The following is a 14,973-nucleotide window of genomic DNA, read 5'->3' as shown; positions in this document are numbered from 1 at the left end:
ATTGATGATGGTGGTGAGGCTGATGTGGATGGTGGTGGTGGTGGTGATGGTCACAGCAGTTCCTATGCCTTGAGCACTTATTATTTTATAAGCTTGAGCTCATTCCTATTTTTTTTTTCCATCTCCCTGTTACAACTGAGGATACCAAGGCTTAGAGAGAAAACAAAGCCCTTAGTGTAGGTCAAAGAGCTAGTAAGTGTAGTTAATGTCTGTCCTGGTTTCCTGGGGCCACCGTAATAAAATACCATGAATTGGGTGGCTTTATACAACAGAACTTTCCCTTCTTGCAGTTCTTGAGGCTAGCAGCCCACAGTCAGGGTATCAGCAGGGCCATGCTCTCTCTGAAGGCAAATAGCAGCAACCCTTGGCGTTCCTTGGCTTGTAAACACATAAGCACTCCAGTTCTGCCCCCGTTATCACATGGCCTTCTCCCTGGACTGGCTCTGCATCCCTCCTTCCGATGAGAACACCAGTCATATGCGATGAAGGGCCCACTCTACTCCAGTATGAGCTCATCCTAATGCATTACATCTTCAGTGATCCTATTTCCAAATAAGGTTATGCATATTCTGAAATTCTAGGAAGGACACGAATTTCGTGAGGACACTGTTCAACCTAGAACAATATCAGATCCACTTGCTTGGCTCCAAAGCCTGTACCCTTTGCCACCGGCTTTCCTGTCTCCAAAAACCACGGTGGCGATGGTGATGACACTTTAATATTTTAATATGATTAACTGTTTTAATACTTAGTTAAGCATCAGGTGCTGTTCTATGCACTTGGCACACATTCACTTAGAAAAAAAAAAACAGCAACCAGAGAAGTCGACTATTTATTATCCCCATTTCACAGATGAGAATTTGAGGCCCAGGGAGGTGAAGTGACCTGCCCAAGGTCTTACAATGCGGAAGACGTGGAGGTGGGATTCAAAGCTGATCCGTCTCACCACACGTTCAAGATCTCAGCCACTGCCAAGCTGCAGATACTCAGAACTCATTCCCTTGTTCCCTAGTCCCTCATTCTTGTTCCTGGAGGGGGAGAGAGGCTCGTGACTGAAGGTGGGCACTTGCCAAACAGCTGGGCAGATGTGGCGTGCAGTCCCTCTGAGCAGGGCCCGCCGGCCGCCTGCAAAAATCATTAAACCCATGACCTTGGCCCCACTTGTGCTGCCCTTGAGCATCTGAGCCCCAGAAGCCTGGCCCGGAACCATCTCTCCTCAGGCAGATTTTTTCCGCTCCACCAGAGGAGGGTGTGGAGCTTCTGGGACATGGGAGGATCATGCACAGGATTGCACCCAGCTCCTCACCCAGGTGATGCCCCTTACCCAGAATCCTGTGCCCCAGTGTAGTTGGTCAGGGCCACAGCGAGGTGCCAGAGGTCCAGCCTCAGAAAGACCTCATGTCATGGACTCTTCCCAGGGTCTGCTCTTCCCCTCTCCTCCTCGAAAGCAGGGCTTGAATCCTGGTGCCAATTCTGGATTCACACCTGCCCCCCTCCTCCAGCTGCAGTCCCCCCAGGCAGGGTCCCACAGTCTGCCACGATCATGGGCAGGTTGCGTCCCCTCTCTGGGACACAGTCTTCCCATTTCTAAGGCAGGGGCTAGAGAAAACGAACTCTAGCCTGCTAGAATTCCAACAGTTCCTGAGCTTGGGGCTGGGTGAATGTGATTCCCTTGAAAATACCCACAAAGGACAGACATGGTGGGGCAGGAAGCAGCTAGGCAAGTGACTCTGTCCAAAGAACCAAAATGGCCCCAGAACCTTCCTCCACCTCCTCCTTCATGTCCAGGAGTCTAGAACCTGACGCTCCTGAAGGCCTCCTCAGGAGGGCCCCTCGTCCTGAACACCCAATGGATCCAGGCCCTGCCCTGAGTGTCCACATCAGCCAATCCCTGCTGTCTTCAAGGAGAGGTTCACATCCACATTCCTGGCAGCCTCAGAGCCATTGTCTCTGCTGTTCCCTCAACCTGGAGTGCTCTTCCCCCACCCATCCAGGCTCTCCCCTACCCACCCAGCTTCTCTCCACCTCAGCTGGAACATCACTCCTGTATCCCCACTTCGCAGAGCAGCCAGGACCTCTTTGTACAAGGGACCACACTGTGGCTAATGAACTTGGCCCTTTGCTGTGGGCCGGGCTGGACTGAAGGTGGCAGGGCAAGCTGGCACCTGCCTGGCCCGTGGTCATCCTTCGAGAATCACCTATTGAGCGAGTGAATAATGGGTATGTCAGGGATCCCTGGGGACCAGAGTAATGCACCCAGCCCACCCCAGCCCCTTCAGGCAGACTCCTGCCCTCAGACCCACTACATCCTTACCTTGCCACTCCTCTCTCAAAGGCATCCCCAACCTGTCTTTCTCTTCACACCTCTGCCCTGCACAGACTCATGCCTGGAAAGCCCAGGCAGGAACATTGCCCTTGGATTAGGTACCAGCGACGACAGGAATGCACCTAATCCAGTTTACAGCTCGCGGGCAGCTCAGAACCCCCAGCCTCCAAGGAGAGAAGCACAGGGACCAGGCCACAGGGTTGGACTCACCCCTCGGAGCAAGAACCAATCAGATCTATTTCATGATGAGCTGTTGGTTAATAGCAACATTGCTCCAGGATGACAGTAGACACACACACACACACACCCACTCCCACACCCACACACACACAATCTGCAGCCAGAGGCCGAGCCGCCCCAGCTCACAGGCCACGCTGTGAGCTGAACACATTGGCCTGCCTGCATCCTCGCCCCTGACTGCCTAACACTCCTCCTCCCCGAGGCAAGCTGACGGTGCACCTGGCGACCCAGAGAAGATGCTCAAACTCACTAACAATCAATCATAGGCAAATTAAAATGGGACACCATTTCACACCTAGCAAATTAGTGAAGAAGAGAAGAATGATGTCCCCAGATGCCAGCAAGGTGTGGTGTGGGGGAAAAACACAGTCTCATACTCTGCTGGTAGGATGTCAGGATGGTACAGCGTTTTTGGAGGACCGGTTAGTGATAGCTATCAAAATTTAAAATGCTCATGTGCTTTAACAAAGCAACTGCATTTCTGGGAATCTACCATACAGATATGTCTGCGAATGTGTACACGTTTGTTGTCAAGAAACTGAAAGCAGGGCACCTGGATCGGCTCAGATGGTTAAGCGTCTGCCTTCGGCTCAGGTCATGATCCCAGGGTCCTGGGATGGAGCCCCGTGTCAGGCTCCCTGCTTGGTAGAGAGCCTGCTTCTCCCTCTGCCTCTGCTCCTACTCCTGCTTTCTCTCTCTCTCTCGCTCTCAAATAAATAAATAAAATCTTAAAAATAAAAAAAGAAAGAAACTAAAAGCAATCTATTTTCCACAATATGGGAATGGCTGGATAAATCAAGATAGGATTAAGATAAATGAACGTCCCTTCTGTCACATCTTATGTAGTCATTAATATCAATGAGGTGGTGGGCGCCTGGGTGGCTCAGTTGGTTAAGCGACTGCCTTCGGCTCGGGTCATGATCCTGGAGTCCCGGGATCGAGTCCCGCATCGGGCTCCCTGCTCGGCAGGGAGTCTGCTTCTCCCTCTGACCCTCCTCCCTCTCATGCTCTCTGTATCTCATTCTCTCTGTCTCAAGTAAGTGAATAAAATCTTTAAAAAAAAAAAAAAAATCAATGAGGTGGATTGATATTTCCTAACATGGAAAAATATCTGGTGTATCGCATAGGAAAGACAAGCAAGTTGCAAAACAGTATGTGTTGCATAATTCCATTTTTTTTAATAAAAAATTAAGTATACACACAATTACACACACACCGTCTGGGAGAATGTAAAATGATTAATAGTGTTTGCATCCCTTGAGAGTCATATTATTAGAATATTTTACAAGCGCATATTAATTTTACAATTTGGGGCCTGGCTGGCTCAGTCGATGGAGTGTGCAGCTCTTGATCTCAGGGTCATGAGTTCGAGCCCCACGTTGGGTGGAGAGATGACTAAAAAAGTCAATCAATAAACTTTAAAAAAAACTTTCGCAACTTGGGGAGAAAACTTAATAATTTAAGTTGTTAACTGAAAGAGCTAACTAAGACCTGATGCCAACACTCAACAAAGGGCACACAGAGAGAATGTCCCTTACTGATCTGATACGCTGAAACAAAACGCAAAGCTCCCCAAATAAAACACTGGCCAATGGGATCCAGCTGGATAGGAAAGAATCATCCGTGACCAAGCAGGGCTTATACAAGGAATGTGGAAGTCGTTAAAAATTAAGGAATCCCATCAATAGGTCAACAGGAGAAAGAGCTTACAAATATCTCAACAAAGCCAGAAAGCCACTGGCTAAAATCCAGCGCCCCTCCCTGTTCAGGTTTTGTTTTGTTTTGTTTTGGGGTGTTGTAGTTTTGTTTTGTTTTGTTTTTTGTTTTACCCTTAGTAAACTAGGAATGAAAGCATCATCTTCCTTCACTTGTTGAAGAAAACCTCAAACCAAAAGCCAACATCACACAGCAGTACATGATCAGAAGCAATGACAACAGCCATGGTTTGTGTATTTCTCATTGTTCTGAAAGTTCTGGCTGATAAATAACACAAAACATTTCAAAGAAGTGAAATATGTGATTGGAAAAGTGAGACAATATTATGATTTGGACAGGCGATGGTTGCCAGCCTAGGAAACTCAAGCCATTACCCAAAAAATTGAAAAAAAAAAAAATTAGAAGTAGTTAAAAAAAAAAAAACTTCAGTAAGAACGTTGGAAACAGAATAAATATATGAAAATGAATTGCCTTCCAACATACCAACAATACTCATTTGCAAAAAATGTAACGGAAAAAATTTCCTAGTCAAAATAGTAACAAAAAAACAAAATACTTAGAAATGTTCTTTAAAAGAAATGGGTGGAACCTATAAGAAAAAAAATTATAAATCTTTACGAAAGGAAATAAATATGCGAACAAAGGAAGAGGCACGCGTCCTAGATGGAAACAACTGAATTTTTTTTTTAATGACAATTTTCCCCAAATCTAGATTTCACACAATTCCAAGCAAAATCACAGTAGGAATTTCTGGGGGGAAGTTGACTAAGTTTTTCTGTTTGTCATCTGAAAGAATACATGTTCGGGTGCCTGGGTGGCTCAGATGGTTAAGCGTCTGCCTTCGGCTCAGGTCATGATCTCAGGGTCCTGGGATCGAGTCCCGCATCGGGTTCCCTGCTCAGTGCAGAGCCTGCTTCTCCCTCTCCCTCTGCCACTCCCTCTGCTTGTGCTCTTCTGTCTATCTCTCTGTCAAATAAATAAATAAAATCTTTATTGAAAGAATACATGTTCAAGAATATTTTGAAAATAAAGAAGATGAATCAAAAGATTACAAACAAGGGACTGGCCTAAGTTACTCTGCAAATAAAACCGTCTGTAAGGCAAAAGAAGGGACTCTAGTTGTTTCTCATGGGGTACGAATTAATGCTAAAACCACTTCTCCATATACTGGACCGGAACCATTAAGTAAACACATGGTGGATGGTGGGTGGTGGGAGCAGGTTTGTCACTGTTGAAGTGGGAGGTCATAGATAAGCAAGGGGAGGAGACTGGAATGATCTACATGGTAATAAAATCTGAGTTGGAGACATCAGTCCAAACTCACATCCAGCTTAATATAGACACAGATGGCAACATATAGAAATACTTATAGATACAGTTATATATGTAAGTTACCTATACGGCATCCCTTCCTTGGTCTGTCAGCTAAGGGTCTAGAAGCAGTGACTCCCCAGTACACCTAGCACTCACATCCTACTTCCTAGTACCATTTTTCAATAAAAGGAGCCAGGGATTCTTGGATAAATTGCTAGATCTAGGATTGGGGCAAGAAATATGTAAGATGAGTCTTGAACACCTTACAGTACCAGAAAGTAAGACAGTGCTTTAAAACACACACACATAATGGGAGCATGTCAAAGGCACACAGAAGCCAACAGAAAGAACGTCCAATGACCAAAAAACTGAGCAACAAAATAAAGTAGTATTGGTTAGTAGTATTGGGTTATAACCCAGAGTACAGGGGCGCCTGGGTGGCTCAGTCATTAAGCGTCTGCCTTCGGCTCAGGTCATGATCCCAGGAGTCTGGGATCGAGCCCCACGTCAGGCTCCCTGCTCGGCGGGAAGCCTGCAACTCCCTCTCCCACTCCCCCTGCTTGTGTTCCCCCTCTCACTGTCTCTCTCTCTCTGTTAAATAAATAAATAAAATCTTAAAAATTCCAAATGATTTACACCAATTCTCCACCCTCAATAAGGTGGAGCACAATGTCCACTTCTTAAGTATGAGCCACACATAGTGACTTTCTTCCCAAGAGGACAGTATGGGGTTGCCTGGGTGGCTCTGTCGGTTAAACATCTGCCTTCGGCTCAGGTCATGATCTCGGGATCCTGGGATCGAGCCCCGAGTAGGGCTCCAGCCCCGAGTAGGGCTCCCTGCTCAGCGGGGAGTCTGTTTCTTCCTCTCCCTCTGCCCCTGCCCCTGCTTGCACTCTCTTTGTCTCTCTCTCTCTCAAATAAATAAATACAATCTTAAAAAAAAAAAAAAAAAGAGGACAGTTTGGAAATGGAGAAAGAGAAGAGGAACTTCACCATGGCGACAACGGACAATCTCAGCCGTGTGATCAAGGTCAACATCAACCGTGACCCGTCATATGAGTAGTATGTACCCTTGACAGAACATAATGAGAATGGCATTGCTCCTCTGTGGTCTTCCTCTCCTGTCACCTCGTCTAACTGGAGAAAAACACAGGACAAATCATGATGAAGGGACAAAACATCTGAGTGATTCTCATCAAAACTGTCCAGGTCATCAAGAACAAGTTCTGAGGAATGGCCACAACCAAAGGAGCCTAAGGGGACACGGCAACTGAATGCAATGTAGGATCCTGGATGGGCTCAGGAAAAGGACATTAAGGAAAAACTGAGGAAATCTGAATAAAGAATGGACATTAGTTAATAATAACATATCAATATCAGTTGGTTAATTGTGATAAATGTACTACAGTAAGGTAAGATGTTAATAACAGGGAAAACTAGGTGTTGGGCATATGGGAACTTCTGTACAATCTTTGCAATAAATCTGTACATCTAAAATAGAACTGTGCTAAAGTTAAGCTTATTAAAATAATTCTTTAAGATTTTTTATTTTTCTTAAGTGATCTCTATACCCAATGTGGGGTTTGAACTCACAACCCCGAGATCAAGAGTCACACACTCCACCGACTGAGCCAGTTAGGTGCCCCTAAAAAATTTTTTAAACCATGAACTGATGAATGGATAAAGATGTGGTACATATACACATGGAATGGAATATTATGGAATACTGGAATATTATCCAGCCATGGGAAGGAAATCCTGCCATTTGCAAAAGCATGGAGGGACCCTTGAGGGCATTATGCTAAGTGAAATAAGTCAGACAGAGAAAGACAAATACTGTATGATCTCACTTACATCTGGGATCTTAAAAAGCCAAACTCAGAAACAGAGAGTAGATTAGTAGATTCCAGGGACTGGGGGACGGGAGAAGTGGGATAAAAACTTCTAGTTGGAAGGTAAATGAATTCTGAAGATTTATGTACCGCGTGGTGATTATAGCTAATATTGTATCATATACTGGAATATTGTCAAAGACTAGGTATTAAATGTTCTCACCACAAAAAATGGTAATTAAGTGACACAGAAGAGATGTTAGCTAATCATTTTGCAATATATAAATGTATCAAATCAACATGTGGCGCACCTTAAACTAACCCAATATTCTGTGTCAATTACATCACAGTAAAGCTGGGGGAAAATTAAAAAAGAAAAAAAAAGATTTATTTATTTATCTTTTTTTTTTTTAAAGTAAGCTCACGGAGCCCAACATGGGCTTGAACTCACGACCCTGAGATCAAGACCTGAGCTAAGATCAAGAGTCAGAAGTTTAACCTACTAAGTCACCCAGACGCCCCTGAGGGAAAAAAATTTTTTCTTTAAAGAAATGACGGTTTATTTTTTTTTTTAAGATTCTGTTCATTTATTTGACAGAGAGAGAGTACGAGCACACAAGCAGGGGGAGCAGCAGAGGGAGAGGGAGAAACAGGCCCTCTGCTGAGCAGGGAACCCGAAGCAGGGCTCGATCCCAGGACCCCGGGACCACGACCCAAGCCGAAGGCAGACACTCAAATGACCGAGCCACCCAGGTGCCCCGAAAAAAAATTTGTTTAAAAAAAAAGAATATGAGGAAGAGTTTACCTTATTACTACAAATTGTAAAACCAAATAATGAATATAATATGCTCTTGGCACAAGATTTGCCATATAACAAAACAGAATGGAAAGCCCAGATAAATTCTTAATAGATAAAGTAATTTGGGATAAAGGCAGGATCCAAATAAATGGAAAAAAAAAAAGAGGATTGTTTGATAAAATGTACCTGAACGATTATCCCATTCTGGAAGAATTACATTAGATTATTTTTTTACACCAACTTTTTTAAAAACTCCGGGTTAAAGATTTAAATATAAGGAGAAAACCGGTGAAAAAATCTAGAACATGTACCTAACTGATTTTGTGATAGGGGGGAAGAAAATCCTTCTAAGCATGTTGGTGAAGAAATTACAAGGGGAGGGCACCTGGGTGGCTCAGTTGGTTAAGCGACTGCCTTCGGCTCGGGTCATGATCCTGGAGTCCTGGGATCGAGTCCCACATCGGGATCCCTGCTCAGCGGGGAGTCTGCTTCTCCCTCTGACCCTCCCCCCTCTCATGCTCTCTCTCTATCTCATTCTCTCTCAAATAAATAAATAAAAAATCTAAAAAAAAAAAAGAAATTACAAGGGGAAAAAGTCCATAGATTTTGCTACATAAACATTTAAAATTTCAGACCACCAGGGGAAAATAAATAAATAAATAATGTCAGACCACTGGGAATCACAAACAATACTAAAAGGCAAACAATCAGGAAAAACACTAACCCCATAACAAAAAACAGTTAATATCTTCAATATTAAAGTCCTCATACTGACTGATAAGAAAACTACTAAAACCCCAACAGGAAAACAAGTAAAGGCACCGCCAATGTGCAAAAGTAGAAATTCACACCCAAAAAAATCTAGTGAACATTTGAAAATGCATTGAACCTCACTAGAAATTAAAATATTTTCCCGGGCGCCTGGATGGCTCAGTTGGTTAAGCGACTGCCTTCGGCTCGGGTCGTGATGCTGGAGTCCCTGGATCGAGTCCCACATCGGGCTCCCTGCTCGGCAGGGAGTCTGCTTCTCCCTCTGACCCTCTCTCCTCTCATGTGCTCTCTCTCATTCTCTCTCTCTCAAATAAATAAATAAAATCTTTAAAAAAAAAAATATTTCCCCAACTTTTGAATTAGGGAGAAAAAAATGTTTTTATCTTAAATTCCCAGTGTTGGGGGTGGCTACTCTGAAACTGGCCCCTCAGAAGCTTCTGGTGGAAGTTTAAACTCTCGAAACATTTTGGAAAACAAATTGAAGAGTTGCCCACCCATTCAGTGTGTTAAAAATAGCCAAGAACCCTCCTTCTGTTAACCTTCACATAAAACTGAACAGTTATGTGCGTAGTAGCAATTCCTAAATTATATATACCAAGCTTCCAGCTCTTTAATAGTTAATAGTGAATTTTTCTCTTTAACACTCGGCAATTAACTTTTAGCAATAAAGATGATTTAATTTCAAAAAAAAAAAATGGCCTAGGAATTCCACTTCGAGGAGCTTAACCCTGCAGAAAAACCAATCAGAGATAGAAAGATTTGCACATGAGAGTGTTTCTTTGCAACATTTTAATAATGAAAACCTGAAAATCGGCTACATTTTCTGCCAAAATGAAACCATTAACAAAACGCTAACTTTCTAGTTTGGGAACATACCACTTTTTTCATTTAAAAACTTTAAGAATATTTCCAAAGCACGGGTCCTGGTTTCTCTCCAAACACTTGTAGTCCAGAGCCACTGATAGTCTACCCCCTCCTTCCCCCCCGCCCCTGTGAAGACAGGTCCTCGGGGGTTTAGGATGGGGGTTTCTTTTAAGAAAGCCCTCTACGCCTGCAGCCTTGGGGGCCTCAACAGTCAGCTAAAACCCCTGTTTCTGAAGCGCCTCTTCCACCAAAGGGAATTCCACTGGCCAGTTCAAAAGACAGCCAAACCTAAACCACAGTCCAATCCCTGCTCAGAAACCCTCAGTGGTTGCTCGCAGCCCATAGAAGGAAATCTAAGTGCTCCAAACCCCCGAATCCCGAAGTCAGAGCCCGGACCAATCTTGCCTTTCCCGCCTTTCCCACCTTCCCATTTCACTCCTCCTACGCTCCCCCCAACACCTGTCCCTACTTGTCAGCCACTCCCCAGCAAGCTCCACGCGCTCAGGGAGCCCATCACCCCCACTGCACTGTCAGCACCCAGCATCGGCCAGGCAGATAGTCAAAAGCTGATAAACATTCATTCGTGTTCGAGCCCTGCTCCAACCCTGCTTCCTCCTCGGAGAGCCTCTGGTCAGTACCCTCCCTTGCTGACCCATAGTCAGGAGCTGGTACCAGAGCCAGCATGTGACACGTTCTACTCTCCACCTGGCCTGCCCCCAGTGGGATGCCTGCTCCTTACAAGGAAGCCTGCTCCCCTTCACACTGGGAGTCTCACAGAGGCTGTGCACACAGAACCAGCTCACTAGACACGGAGATGCCCCTCCGCACTTGGACCTGGATGGTTTGGGGAACAGGGCAGGAGGACTGGCGATTTTGTCTCATAGAGGATGCAGTGAAGGTCAGAGAGTCGCACACCTGCTCAGCATCCAGAGAGGGGGAGGGGAAGAAAGGCTGGGGGGTGGGAGGCGGGCTTCAAGAAGCCCACAGTTAGAGGGGGGCAGGGGCAACAACCCTCAGGAGCCCCAGCCCGGGCCCCAGGACACTAAATCTGGCTCCAGTAGGCTGCTCTCCTGCCCTGCAACTGCAGCCAAGCATTTTGGAGACAAATGTGGGTTATGAATCAGAAATGACATCATCCTGGCAGGTGGCTCTGGGTAAGCCCCATCCGTGTCCTGAGCCTCAGTTTCTCCATCCGTAAGAGAAAGGGGTGGATTGGATGATCTCTCAGCTCTTTCAATGTGATGTCTTTGGAAGCCCAAGAATGATCCAGAAAGGGAGAGAAAGCACTGGGGGGATGGAGGGTGACCTGTGTCTGAGGTGAAGCCCCAGGACACACCCCACACCCCTCGGCTTCACAACTCCCCCAACCTTGTTGCCTCCAACTGGGAGGTGGGAGCTATCCTTTTGTTCCCAGAAATATTCTTCTAGACCCCACCCCCCCAGCCTCTGGGCTTTGAGCAGCAGAGCCCTACAGAACCCAGAACTCCTGGAAGCAGAAGGACCTCCAAACCCAGCCTGAGGACTGTAGTAGATTAAGTCACACCCACTGCTGCCCATTTTGCAAAACTCTGTAACGCTGTTGTGATTAATAAAGGCAACTTCTTCTAAAAAGGCTTATGGTCTCATATAGCCTTGGGTCACTGCGAATTTTCTCAGCCTGAGGTGCTCTGTAGTACCATTCTGAAGGAATCTGCCATTTTTATTTTTTGGCCTTATAAAGCTATGGTTCTGGATAGAGAGCAGCTAGATGGAGAGACGTGTGATAAAGCAAACAGTAAAATATTAATCATAGGGGCGCCTGGGTGGCTCAGTCGGTTAAGCGGCTGCCTTCGGCTCAGGTCATCATCCCAGGGTCCTGGGATCGAGCCCCACGTCAGGCTCCCTGCTTGGTGGAGAGCCTGCTTCTTCCTCTCCCTCTCCCTGCTGTTCTGCCTACTTGTGCTCTCTCTCTCTCTGTCAAATAAATAAAATCTTTAAAAAAAAAAAAATATTAATCATAGGACCTGGGTGGCAGGAAGACAGGTGTTCAATGAACTCCCCGCCTCCTCCCATTTTGCTGGAAGTCTGAAATTTTTCATCAAAAACTGTTGGTGGAAAAGCAGACCCACTACTCAGAAGGTCGGAGGTCTGCGGCATTATTCAGCGGCTGTTCCCCTGAAGCCCCCTCTCCACAGCGGGGTCTCCCAGGGACCCTTTCAAGGCCATGCCCCTAACACTGAGTTGAAACTCAAGTGACTGCAAGGGGACAAGGTACTGCGCGCAGGGGCGGGGACCTGGCCGGGAGAATCGGGGAGGTGGAGGCGACCTGGACGAGCTGCAGTTTTCCTAGGGAAAACAGGTCGGGCTGAAACAAGGCAGGGGTGGGTCGACCTGCGTTTGGGGGCTCTTTTGGCCTCTGAAGCCCGTGCCGGGAGCAAAGTCTAAGAATTAACAAAAAGTAAAAACGCAAAAGCTGATCGCGTGCCAGGCCCTGAGCACGAATGCGTCTCAGCAAGTGTTGGGGACGGTTTCTCACCCGGTTTCATAAGCTAGGCTCAGGAAGGGGAGGTCACCTGCTTATGACACACACAGAGGTGGCTGCGCGGCATCTGAACGCGGTGCCCGCCGCCCTCTGTCCCTAGCCCGCCTGGGCACCCCGCCATCTCCGGAGGCGCGGGAGAGGGAGACAGCGGGTTCCCCGGGGCAAGCAAGGGGCGGCTGCCCCAGGTGCGGACCTGTCCGCTGGCACGAACGCGTCGAGAAGGCGCCCCGCCCGGCGGAGCAGCGTGCGGACCTCCAGGCGCGTCCCGGGGCGCGATCGCCGGCGGGGTGCGGGTGAGCGCCCCACGCCAGGGCGCCCGGGGGGGGGGGACGCGGGGGCGCTACCTGGGTCGTGGAAGGGCACCAGCGCGTAGTTGGCGATGGCCTGGCTGTGGCGGCTCAGGCTGCTCTCCAGGATGCGTGAGGCGCCGTCGAGCACCTGCATCAGGTCGTCCCACATGGAGCCGGTGACATCAAAGACGATGGCCAGCGTGGCGTCCCCCGTGGGAAGGGGCAGCGCCGGCCCGGGCTCGCCGACCGCCGCCGCCGCCGCGGAGACAGCCATCAGCAGCGGCAGGAGCGGCGCCCGGGGCATCGTGCTGAGCGGGGGAGGGGGGGGCGACCGGCGGCGGCCGCAGCGGTGAAGGCGCGCGGGTCGCTGCGAGCGCGACGGTCCCGGACACCCAGCGGTGCCGCCCAGCGCGCAGCGGCAGCGCGGCGTCTCGCTCCGTGGGGCCGGTGCGTGCGGGACGCGGGCTCGCAGCGGTCCCCCTGCTGGGAGCCCGAGGCGGGTCCTAGAGCCCACCCCGTTCAGGGTCACGGCCCGCCTCCTCCGCTCCCCCCAACCGTGACTCAAATTTTTCCGGCCCCGCGGTTCGCCAGTCCAGACCCGAGGTTAGCGGAGGACGCGGGGCGGACAGCAGTAGGGAGCTGGGGCCGCGGCCAAGGCGGCGAGGGATGGGGACGCGCGGGACGCCGCGGACACCTGCGCCCCGCTGTGGGGGTGGAAGAGGGAGGGGCGACTCGACAGCCCCTGTCCCAGAGGCCTGGCCACAGCGGGCCTTGGCTTTGGCTGCTCTCTCCACCCATCCCCCTAAGCCGGCCCCGACCCCAACATACACACAGACATTACAAGGTCTTTTCTTTCCGCAGCGGGTCTGTGCTTCCCAATTATTCCAATTATTACTGTTATAATCAAGCACCGTAAGCTGAGCACCTACTATGTGCTAAGCGTTTTTACATAGTTATTATTTCCTCCAATGCTCGCTGCAACCCTAGAGGGAGAGCACTAACGCTAAGCCCATTTTAAGGATGAGCAAACTGAGATTCAGTCAGCTGCAAGCTGAGGGGAAGTCATTTGCCCAAAGTCACTCAGCTCTCAAGCAGTGGAGAAGCCATAGTTAGAAGCCATAGTTAGAGAGATTCCAAAGTCCCTGGGCTCTGCTGCCTCCCCTATGTGTTGGAAGACATTGTCAGGGGTCACCTGATGACTCCAGAGGATGTGGGATGCCCCTCTGCCCACCTACCTCACCAGATCCCATGACTGCAGGTGAAGGGCACATGTGAGGTGCTCTTGGGGCTGCCTGGGGCCCCCTCCCTCAAAGAGCTCCCTTCTGTCATGTGAGAGAGGGCAGCTCGCTCCCCACCCCAATCCCTCCTCCGAGAGAAACATGCTCCCAGGACAGGGACAGGCAGCCCCCTAGACATAGCTAAGGGCTCTGGGTCTGTAATTGCTTGTTGTTGGGGGGGGGGGGGATAGTTCTCCAGCCCCTGTCCTTTCAGACCCCTCAACCAGGAGGAAGTCCCCGCCACCCAACCCCTACCTCCTCCTTCCCCTTCAGTCTCAGCTCATGTCCCATCTCTGAGGCTACTTCAGTGACCCCACAGCCCCTTGTCTGATCCCTTGTCCTAGCATGGCCCACACTATCACAGTGTCACGTCATGTCTGTAGGTCTGTTCCTTCCACCCCGACTGTGAGCTCCGTGGCAGCAGAGACCCAGTGCCTGGACACAGCCGGTGCCCAAGGAAGGTCTGCCACATGAATGGGTCAGCGGGTATCAGAGAGGCCTGCTAGTTGGGCATTGGCAATGGCGGGGGGCGAGGGGGAGGCGTCCCTGGGTGTCCTCAGGGATTCGCTTCTAGAACAGGGAAGGCCCCTGTGTAAGAAGGGCTGGAGTCCAGGAGGGATGATCTTCATGGAGCTCGCTGGCTCATGGGATGTGGCGGGAGCCGAGTGCCAGGCCTGGGTGAGAGTAGAACTCACGGCCATGTTCACAGGAAGTTGAGTCACCTGCACTTCTGAACACTGGCTCTTTAAATCTCCCTGGGCTAAGGCGGTGATTGGCCCCAGAGCCTGGGCAGGGCTGGCCAGCTGCTGGAGAGAGAAGAGAGGCTCCAGCTGTGGAAAAGCAAACCGAACAGGAGCCAGAATCAGGCAGAGCTCACACACAGGGACATTTCAGGCACAGTGCAGGGAACATTTGGGGGCAAACAACTCCTTCGGTCATTCATTCCACGGACATTGGCTGAGCCTAAGCTTGGTGTCAGGCACTCTGCTAGGCACTATTGGGGTGGGGAGACATACAAATGCA

General features: G+C 49.0%; 1 protein-coding gene across 1 annotated transcript in view; it reads right to left on the bottom strand.

Annotated features, from left to right (window-relative positions):
• HMCN2 (hemicentin 2) overlaps positions 1–13,053 on the bottom strand; it is a 146,103-nt gene extending 133,050 nt beyond the window's left edge. The window contains exon 1 of the mRNA XM_081802661.1: positions 12,728–13,053. Within this exon, the coding sequence (XP_081658787.1) occupies positions 12,728–12,977 (250 nt within the window). The 5' untranslated portion in view covers positions 12,978–13,053. The remainder of the gene's footprint in view (positions 1–12,727) is intronic.
• Between the last annotated feature and the right edge of the window lie 1,920 nt (positions 13,054–14,973).

The sequence above is a fragment of the Leptonychotes weddellii genome, chromosome 14 (assembly GCF_054177405.1).
Source record: "Leptonychotes weddellii isolate Sample4059 chromosome 14, ASM5417740v2, whole genome shotgun sequence".
Lineage (NCBI taxonomy): Eukaryota > Metazoa > Chordata > Mammalia > Carnivora > Phocidae > Leptonychotes > Leptonychotes weddellii.
This window is presented reverse-complemented; position numbering and strand designations above follow the sequence as displayed.